The sequence below is a fragment of the Pristiophorus japonicus genome, chromosome 4 (assembly GCF_044704955.1).
Source record: "Pristiophorus japonicus isolate sPriJap1 chromosome 4, sPriJap1.hap1, whole genome shotgun sequence".
Lineage (NCBI taxonomy): Eukaryota > Metazoa > Chordata > Chondrichthyes > Pristiophoridae > Pristiophorus > Pristiophorus japonicus.
The window spans coordinates 71,772,375-71,783,395 of NC_091980.1; the positions used below are offsets into that span (position 1 = coordinate 71,772,375).

General features: G+C 41.1%; 1 protein-coding gene across 5 annotated transcripts in view; it reads right to left on the minus strand.

Annotated features, from left to right (window-relative positions):
* LOC139262956 (RUN and FYVE domain-containing protein 1-like) overlaps nt 1-11,021 on the minus strand; it is a 67,976-nt gene that overhangs the window by 56,066 nt on the left and 889 nt on the right. For all 5 annotated transcript variants that reach the window (XM_070878331.1, XM_070878335.1, XM_070878334.1 and 2 more), the window contains exons 2-5: nt 7,638-7,811; nt 7,432-7,549; nt 7,252-7,353; nt 583-706 (exon numbers count right to left, since the gene is read on the minus strand). In XM_070878331.1, the coding sequence (XP_070734432.1) occupies nt 583-706; nt 7,252-7,353; nt 7,432-7,549; nt 7,638-7,811 (518 nt within the window). The remainder of the gene's footprint in view (nt 1-582; nt 707-7,251; nt 7,354-7,431; nt 7,550-7,637; nt 7,812-11,021) is intronic.

The following is an 11,021-nucleotide window of genomic DNA, read 5'->3' on the forward strand; positions in this document are numbered from 1 at the left end:
GGCCTGCATGTCGTCGTGGAGCAGGCGGAGGATGGTGACAAATTTTTGGGGGCATCCGTAACGGAGGAGGACGCTCCATAGACCCTCGCGGTTGACAGTGTTAAAGGCCTTTGTAAGGTCGAAGAAGGCTGTTGTGCTGCAAAAATCATATCCGTTTTGCCCCATAGGGGACAAAATCTGCACTGTGACTGCGGGAGGAGCTCCTCGGCCACAGGAAGAAGACGGTTGAGGAGGATTCTAGCGACAACTTTCCCAGTGACTGATAGCAGGGAGATTCCTCTGTAGTTACTGCAGTCGGACTTGTCCCCTTTTTTAAAGATGGTCACAGACAGTCAACAGTGAATACTGCTAATTGCCATGTTTTATGGGAACAAGCATCTACAGATCTAATGACCTTTTCTTGTCCTGGATAAATAAACAGTATGCTGGTAGCAAGGCTTTGTGACAAAATCCTTCAAAATAATCAGATGAATAAATTTCATAAATCAGCTACTCATTGTTTAAAAACAGATGCAAACTCCAGAATATTTCTGCAACATTAACAGTTCCACTTGAAAACTAGGATACCATACCAAATATTACCTGAGAATCTAAATCTTCTCCTTTTAAACACAGATTTGCATCGATAACTGTAAGTCCCACCAGTAGACCAACAATAACTGCTCCCTCATCATGCATCATCAGTGCATTTGGATCATAGAATTCACTACATTAAAAGAATACTTCAATTAATTCACAAAGCACATTTAAAACTTGAAAAATTTAACATACAACTAGCAGACATTTTATTACTAAACAGTATTAACATGCCAAGAGGCAATATTTGTGCTTTCTAAAGTTGTTAACTTAATGCTTCTCTTTCACTGAGGAAATACACTATTAAAACAAGCAAAGTTGTATCCAAGCACTCTAATTTAAGACCTATACTAGGTTAAGAACTGATGCTTCAATACCAATGAAAGAATTTAAAAATTCTAAATTTCAAAAAAATTGAAGTCAGTCATCCTTCACGTATCTAACAAAAACAATGAATGGTCTCAAGTTTCCCAAGATACTGCATCAGTACAATATAACATTATAGCATAATAAGACATTGTCAATGGAACCAAACCTGATGTGACAACTCAACAGCACCCTGATAAATCCCATCCATTCCTCTTCCAAAAAAGAGTCAGTGATATCAGTAGCACAGGGACAATCAGAACAAGCAAAAGGACTGTAACAGTATGAGCGATCACAAATGGTAAACATCTTAATATATTCTAAAGCTAAAATATTTAGCGGAAAGAATGAACAGAAAGTGTTTGAAAGGCTGCTGATTGTCTCTCCATTTTAATATTTTCTCCACAAAACAGACCGACACTTGAGGCAGAGATGGAAATGGAAGCTAATACTGGTGGAAAAAGGGAAAATTTCAAGTTTACTAAGCTCCAACTATTAAAAGCCATGACAATAAAAAGCTGGTAAGCCGAAAAGAACCATGCAGCATGCACGGGATGAACACTGGAGCCACATTTCACCCACCCAACCATCTCATCGGACCATCTTGTTCAGTGCCTCCATTCCCCTCACCCTCTAACCCTGCTTGAACAGAATATTGCACTTATCTTGAGTCTCCATTTAAAATTCCATGGGAGATCAACTAGCATTCTGAAACATAGAAAATAGGTGCAGGAGTAGGCCATTCGGCCCTTCGAGCCTGCACCACCATTCAATATGATCATGACTGATCATGTAACTTCAGTAGCCCATTCCTGCTTTCTCTCCATACCCCTTGATCCCTTTAGCCATAAGGGCCACATCTAACTCCCTTTTGAATATATCTAACAAACTGGCCTCAACAACTTTGTGGTAGAGAATTCCACAGGTTCACAATTCTCTGGGTGAAGAAGTTTCACCTCATCTCGGTCCTAAATGGCTTACCCCTTATCCTTAAGACTGTGACCACTGGTTCTGGACTTCCCCAATATCGGGAACATTCTTCCTGCATCTAACCTGTCCAATCCAGTCAGAATTTTATATGTTTCTATGAGATCCCCTCTCATTCTTCTAAATTCCAGTGAATATAAGCCGAGTCGATCCAATCTTTCCTCATATGTCAGTCCTGCCATCCCGGGAATCTGTCTGGTGAACCTTCGCTGCACTCCCTCAATAGCAAGAACGTCCTTCCTCAGATTGGGAGACCAAAACTGTACACAATATTCAAGGCCTCACCAAGGCCCTGTACAACTGCAGTAAGACCTCCCCCTGCTCCGATACTCAAATCCTCTCTCTATGAAGGCCAACATACCATTTGCATTCTTCACCGCCTGCTGTGCCTGCATGCCAACTTTCAATGACTGATGTACCATGACACCCAGGTCTCGTTGCACCTCCCCTTTTCCTAATCTGTTACCATTCAGATAATATTCTGCTTTCCTGTTTTTGCCACCAAAGTGGATAACCTCACATTTATCTACATTATACTGCATCTGCCATGCATTTGCCCACTCATCTAACCAGTCCAAGTCACCCTGAAGCCTCTTAGCATCCACCTCACACTACCACCCAAGCTTAGTGTCATCTGCAAACGTGGAGATATTACATTCAATTCCTTCATCTAAATCATTACTGTATATTGTAAATAGCTGGGGTCCCAGCACTGAACCCACTAGTCACTGCTTGCCATTTTGAAAAGGACCTATTTATTCCTACTCTCTGCTTCCTGTCTGCCAACCAATTCTCTATCCACGTCAATACATTACCCCCAATACCATTTGTTTTAATTTTGCACACCAATCTCTTGTGGGGTCCCTGTCAAAAGCCTTTTGAAAGTCGAAATACACCACATCCACTGGTTCTCCCTTGTCCACTCTACTAGTTACATCCTCAAAAAATTCTAGAAGATTTGTCAAGCATGATTTCCCTTTCATAAATCCATGCTGACTTGGACCGATCCGTCACTGCTTTTCAAATGCGCTATTACATCTTTAATAGCTGATTCCAACATTTTCCCCACTACTGGTCAGGCTAACTGGTCTATAATTCTGTTTTCGCTCTCCCTCCTTTTTTAAAAAGTGGTGTTACATTAGCTACCCTCCAATCCATAGGAACTGATCCAGAATCGATAGAATGCATCCATTATTTCTAGGGCCACTTCCTCAAGTACTCTGGGATGCAGACTATCAGGCCCTGGGGATTTATCGGCCTTCAATCCCATCAATTTCCCGAACACAATTTCCTGACTAATAAAGGATTTCCTTCAGTTCCTCCTCCTTGCTAGACCCTCGGTTCCCCAGTATTTCCAGAAGGTTATTTGTGTCTTCCTTAGTAAAGACAGAACCAAAGTATTTGTTCAATTGGTCTGCCATTTCTTTGTTCCCCATTATAAAATTCACCTGATTCTGACTGCAAGGGACCTACATTTGTCTTCACTAATCTTTTTCTCTTCACATATCTATAGAAGCTTTTGCAGTCAGTTTTTATGTTCCCTGCAAGCTTCCTCTCATACACTCTTTTCCCCCTCCTAATTAAACTCTTTGTCCTCCCCTGCTGAATTCTAAATTTCTCCCAGTCCTTAGATTTGCTGCTTTTTATGCCTCTTCCTTGGATTTAACACTATACCTAAATTTCCTTTGCTAGCCATGGTTGCGCCACCTTCCCAGTTTTATTTTTACTCCAGACATGGATGTACAATTGTTGAAGTTCATCCATGTGATCTTTAAATGTTTGCTATTGCCTATCCACTGTCAACCCTTTGAGCATCATTCGCCAGTCTATCCTAGCCAATTCACGTCTCATACCATCGAAGTTACCTTTCCTTAAGTTCAGGACCCTAGTCTCTGAATTAACTGTCACTCTCCATCTTAAATGAAGAATTATACCATATTATGGTCACTCTTCCCCAAGGGGCCTCGAACAAGATTGCTAATTAATCCTCTATCATTACACAACACCCAGTCTAGGATGGTCTGCTCTTTAGTTGGTTCTTCGACATATTGGTCTAGAAAACCATCCCTTATATACTCCAGGAAATCCTCCTCCACTGTATTGCTACCAGTTTGGTTAGCACAAACTATATGTAGATTGAAGTCACCCATGATAACTGCTGTACCTTTATTGCACGCATCCCTAATTTCCTGTTTGATGCCATCCCCAACCTCACTACTACTGTTTGGTGGTCTGTACACAACTCCCACGAGCGTTTTCTGCCCTTTGGTGTTCCACAGCTCTACCCATGCAGATTCCACATCATCCAAGCTAATGTCCTTCCTTACTATTGCGTTAATCTCCTCTTTAACTAGTAACGCTACCCCACCTCCTTTTCCTTTCTGTCTATCCATCCTGAATATTGAATACCCCTGGATGTTGAGTTCCCAGCCTTGGTCACCCTGAGGGGGAAGTTATAATTAAACATCAATGCACTGGGGCATAAGGATTTGAATTGTGAAATGTTACAAACAGAATCCCTTTGCATTGATCTGATGAACAACATTGGAAGCAGACTGCCAAACAATGGAAAGGAAAAGAAGGATGAACGTTTAGACAAATTAGAGCAATGAGTAACAATAATTATAAATGTGGGAAATTTTAATTATCCAAAAAAAATAGGTACGATAATTACAATAAGTAGTAAAGTTTTTCCTCAGTCAATATGCTGCTGCTCCACAGGGAGTGGAGCACTACTTGACCTGGTTCTGGGTAAAGAAGAAAGTAGCCGTGGCCACAATTAAATCCCAAGAATTAAAAATGGGGAAAAAAATTAAGTAAATGACAGTCAAATAAAATACCTTGCTTCGATTAAAAGGAAATATTGGTAAACAGAACCATAGATCAGAACTAGATGGTGGAAAGGGGTATGATTCTAGTATATTCTATGAAGAAAATACAGTAGAAGTGCAATGGTTTGAAAATCTGTGGGTGAATAGGGAAACAATCAGATTTGACGAAAAATATTTTGCACTTATAAGTAAAATAGAAATGAAGGTTAGTAAATCCCAAGAGGACGTCACAAGGCCCTACAACACAGTGTATCTAACTTCTAAAAAAAATTGAAAAATGTTTTGCATGAAAGCCTACTAGTTAAATTTAGTGTTTGCATTTTGATGGTTTACTCAAATCCTGACTAGTCGAGAACAGGTATTTGAGAGAGAGATTATGGTAGGAGAAAGTACTGAATGGGGCATCCCAGGGATGGTATTGGGTCCGCTATTTTAACTTAGAAAAAACTACTTGCATTCAGAAACTTAACACATTACAAAGCACAATCCTGTGGCAGTAGTATGGGAAAGTAGTATGAATAAAGTATTTTAGCGGGTAAAGTCTTGGCAGATGAAACTTAATACTGCCGAATATGACGTACTGTATATGGGAACAAAATGGGCAACACATGTACTCCACGAATGGTGTCGTGCAAGCCAAGAATGAATTTCACAGATCTAGGTTTCTAGTAGGAGGAATGCTAAACATCTCCAACTACTGCAGAGCAGCAAACAAACTATACAGCCAAAAGCAGAGATTAAGTCAGAGGAAGCCATGCTCAAACTGTATAGTGCTCTGGTCAGACCACAGAGTACGTTGTCCAGGGAGACATTCAAGTACTGGAGACAATTCAGAGAAAAACCACAAGGCTGATATTCATTGTTAGGACTAGAGGTACAAGATGACCCCTTTTGGGATTATCAGTATCAAAAAAGTGGTGATTGCATAGCGATACAACACGGTAAACAACAAGAAAAAAGTAGACGCAAAAAAAAAATTACTTCAAACTAAATTGCAAGAATAGGACAAGGAAACAAGATAAAGCGAAATCAGGATGTTTTTGTTCAGTGATCAACACATGGGAGAGAGTTATTTAATAGTTAAGTGCCGCAATATAGCGAGGTGGGGAGGGAGAGAGCAGGAAGGAGACTGTAGGGTCTTTATTATTAACTAAAGTAGACTGAATGAACTTCCTCACCCATGTTTATTTTGCAAGAAAAGAAAATTAGTGAAACAGAAAAGGGAAATAAAGTTTTAATAGGCACATTAATAATAAAGGGATAGTCAAGCTGCTTAAAAAAAGGCAACCTTGTAGTAGAATGATAGTGGTAGTGACTAAATAAGTACTTTAATTCAGTATTCAGGAGGAAGAGATTGTGGAACCACTAGAGGTAGAAGTTACTAAAGAACAACTTGCATTATTATAGCTCCTTCAACTTAGAAAAAAAATGTCCCAAGGCATGTCAGAGGTGCAAGGAAGAAATGAATGCCAAGCTAAAGGAGGATATATCAGGACGGGTGAGTTTTAAGGAGGATCTTAAAAAAGGAATTCCAGAGCACGGGGCCTATGTAGCTGAAGGAACTCCCGCCAAGGCTAGGACAAGAGTGGAGGGGAAATGATCCCGGTAATTTTTTTTGGCCCGTGTGACCATTTTAACAGGCTGCATGGGTCATTCAAAATTCCACACACAAGGTTTTTCTATTTAAAAGCCGGCTCACCAGCTGTGAGAGGCCTGTAGAGTGCCTTAAAGGGAGCGTTGCGGGGGTGGAGAAAGCAAAAATGACTAGGTTCAGAGAAACAGTGTTATGGGGTAGGGGAGAGAGATTGCAGGACTGGGATAGATGATTGAAATAGGAAGGAGCAAGACCATGAAGAATTTAAACAATAAATTTTAAATTTGAGGCGTTGGGGGACGAAGACCAAAGTAGGCCAACAAGGACAGGGTGATGGGCGAGTGGTACTCTGTGCAGGATTGAATATGAGCAGCAGAATTTTGGATGAGCTGAAGTATACAGAGGGCAAAGGATGAGGGCTTACAGTCAATCACCAAGAGACTTGAGAATTTAGAGCTCTCCTCCTCCCACCCCACCCCTCCGAGAAGGTTAAGGGGTGACCAGATAGAAGTCTTCAGAACGGTGAAGGTTATAATAAAGTAAATAGTGGTCCACAAGACTAACAAATGGCACAGATTTAATGACAAACAATTGGAAAACATTTCTTGAGAGTGGTTAAAATGTAGAATTCTCTGCCACAAGCTGTTTAAACAAAGTCCATAAATTCTTTGAAATAGCAATTAGTTACTTGAAAAAGATTACGGGGTATGATGAATGATTAGACCAGGAGAAAAATACCAGCGCAGACTGGATAGGAAAGTAACATTCTATGATTCTAATTCATTTTAGCAACCAGTGTGTTCCAGCAATCATTCCACTCTACTAGAATTTTGGCATCACAATTAGTTACCAACTCCCAGCAAAAGCATGCATTTCATACAAAAAGCTAAAAATCACCTTAGCAGATCTTTCCGATCAATCAAGGCCTTCAAATAATCGGCTATTTTCTTTTGCATTAAAGCAAGATTAAGCCACGCCCTTCCTCTTCCTACTGTAGTTCTGCAAAGTAAAGATTAACATTTAATGCTTTCCATCCAAATAACACACCATATCACACAAAAGAAGTTACAAACTCACTTAAGCCCAGGTAGGTCTCGTACACTAGTTGCTATTTCGGCAGCCTCAGGACAAAGTTTCTCCACTAGCTCCAGAGGACCCCAAAATGACTTGTTTGGTCCAAGAAAAGTCTTCTTTACTGTGAGATTAAAATACAAAGTTGTCAGTCTTGTGACCTTTTGCTAAATGAAGCACAGCCCATTTAAAAAACACACATCATACTGTACCTTTCAGTCCATGTTTGAGACACTGCTCCATTACCACAAAGAACTGCTGAAGAGGAGGGTAATCTGCATCCAAAGTTCTTCCCAGGCTTAATGCAGACTGAATAAGCACTTTAATACTAAGTTTCATCATATTCAGGAGGTTGACTCGCTCATTTTTCACATGCTCATTAACATCTAATGAAATAAAAAAGAAAAATTAACTGATTAGAAATGGCAGATAATTAGTATAGTGTTATAATAAAAGCATAATTATTGTGGTGAAGTGAATCCATTTATACCATATTAAAGTATTACATCATAGAACTACCTTAAAACATGTCAACCTCCTTAGTTCACTTTTCAGGCCTAGTTCTTTCTATTTTTGTAATCTGCCATTCCCCATCCTTGAAAAGGCACAGTAATCCTCCTCTAGCTTGCACTGCCATTTCTCCTTGCTGAGGCAGTTAATTTCTCTTTCGCTAGTTGCCAGGCAAACCAGTTTCTCTGGCTCTTGCACTGTATACAGCTGTTCTCTTCCATTAAGGTCCATCTTTCCACAGCAGTGTTTCCAGTGGTAAACACCAACAGTAATGCCAAGTCTCATGATTTAATCGCAAGACACACAATTTTTAATGAAAATGCTCCCCTACTCAAGCAAGTCATGATTTTTTGCTGTCTGCGCAGGGGACTCGTGGCATCAGGGGTTCTCAACGACGGACGTGTTGCGTTGCCCTCCAAGACGCGCCATGTGCTGCAGACAGAAGCTGGTCTGTTGCAGTAAAACTGGAGGGAAAGGCAAGGACACGCCAAATCCAAGAGCCGATCTCCGTTTCCTGTCAGCTGTCCTTAACCGGCAACTGCACAAGGGTTACTATGCTGACCATGTCGGGGCCAGAGCTCCCGCCTACCTGGCCGCTGTCCTTGAATACCTGACCACCAAGATCCTGGAGTAGGCGGGCAAAACAGCCCACATCAGGAATTTTAATGGAATACAAAAATGTGACGGATAAAGTTTTATACAAAATGAATTTTTGAAAAAAATTTAAAAAAGAGTTGCGAAGGAGAGCTCTAGGGCTGCTGGTGGCTTCAAAGGAAAGACATTCCTTTTGATCTCAGTCACTGCTTGTAAATGTATGAATCACATTGATGCAAATTCCAATTAACAGAGGTCTGCCAGCTGCAAAAATGGAATAAATGTTTTGCTGTTATTGGGGGAAAAACACATTTAGAATCAATCTCCGGAGGGCAATACATAACTTGAGTATTGATTTCTGTGAAAGCTACTGCTTGTTTGAAGAATAACTGAAAAACTTGTCTGTGATGGTTTGACATTTTGGTCACTTTCCCAGCTCCACAGTAACATGGTCATGGAGAACTGAAGGTGCTATATGTCTTAACAACTCACGACCCTGTAAAGTTCTGGAAGTTACCATCTGTCAAGGGCAGGTGGTTTATTAAAGCTTATTTGCACAATACTGCGCTCAGTCCCTGCAACTCAATTGTTAACAAGTGTTTATTCAGATGGATGAAAGCATTTATTGCCTAGGATGATCTGGGATTCCTACCCCTTAAAAAAAATTTGACCCAATTCCCTCAGTAACAGGAAGACACTGGAGAAAACAGAAAATTGCAATTTCATTGCGACAGAATTCATGCGTACTTGTACAATGGTTTACAATTAAACACTCAATCAGCTCGCAAGTTGCCTTATTTAACTTTAGAAATCATTTGAGATGAAAATTTAAATGTTTTCAATTTTTTCAGCCCAGCCCAAGTAGAATCATTAAAATTTGGTGGCAAACCCGCCACCATGTTAGTGTGCAAAGCGTGGTGATATAGGTAGGATTTTCTAAAAGTTTTTGTAAAGCATTTTCAGATGCAGTAATATCGTTTTGTAAGAGCAGTGACCTAAGAGGGCAAATAAATTCACTAATTGAGATAGTGAGGGTTGGCATTACTGCACTAAACATCCCAGTGTCTCTCTCACTCACACATGCAAACACCTAAAGCGAACACTGATTTCACCAGTAGAGATAGTAACTGGGCTTAAAAAAAAAAGAGTATATTTAACATTACAGACAGCAGTTAAAGTAACATTAGCTCAGTTACCTGTGATTTACAAAATCCACATGACTACATGCTTTATTTTCTGCAAATCATTGAAACTGGCACCTACTGAACAATGGAAGAAACTGTCTGGGTATGTCCTAGCCACAAAAGGCAGGCCAAATACTGCCCCATCAGCCTACTCTCAATCATCAGCAAGTGATGGCATCATCGACAGTGCTATCAAGTGGCACTTCCTCACTAACAACATGCTTATCAATGCTCAGTTTGGGTTTCGCTAGGACCACTCGGCTCCAGACCTCATTACAGCCTTGGTCCAAACATGGATAAATTCCAGAGGAGAGTGTGACTGCCTTTGACATCAAGGCAGCATTTGATCAAGCGTGACATCAAGAAGCCCTAGTAAAATTGAAGTAAATGGAATTAAGGGGAAAACTCTCCACTGGCTGGAGTCATACCTTGCACAAAGGAAAATGGTTATGGTTTTTGGAGGCCAGTCATCTCAGCCCCAGGACATCGCTGCAGGAGTTCCGCAGGGCAGTGTCCTAGGCCTAACCATCTTCAGCTGCTTCCATGACAGTCCCTCCATCACAAGGTCAGAAGTGGGATGTTCGCAGATGATCAGCGTTCAGTTCCAATCGCAACTCCTCAGATAATGAAGCTGTCCATGTCGGCATGCAGCAAGACCTGGACAACATTCAGGCTTGGGCTGATGTATGGCATGAATGTTACTTGCCACTTAAGTGCCAAGCAATGATCATCTCCAACAAGAGTGAGTCTAACCATCACCCTGGTCACTGAACATTAGCATCACCGAATCCCCCAGTCACCATTAACTTAACTGGACCAGCCACAAATACTACAGCTACAAGAGTAGGTCAGAAGTTGGGTATTCTGTGGCCAGTGTCTCACCTTCTGACTCCACAAAGCCTTTCCACTGTCTACAAAGCACAAGACAGGAGTGTGATGGAAAAGTCTCCAATTGCCTAGATGAGTGCAACTCCAACAACACAAAGCTCGACACCATCCAGAGACAAAGCAGCCCACTGGATTGGCACCTCATCCACCATCTTAAACATTCACTCCCTCCAACACCAGCATACCATGGCTAGTGTGTACCATTTACAAGATGCACTGCAGCAACTCACCAAGGTTTCTTCAACAGCACCTCACAATTTGTGACCACCACCTAGGACAGGGACAGCAGGCTCATGGGAACACCATCACCTCCAAATCACACTTCACCCTGACTTGGAAATGTATCACCGTTCCTTCACTGCCACTAGATCAAAATCATAAACTGCATGACTATGGAGAGAGTACCTTCACCACATGGAC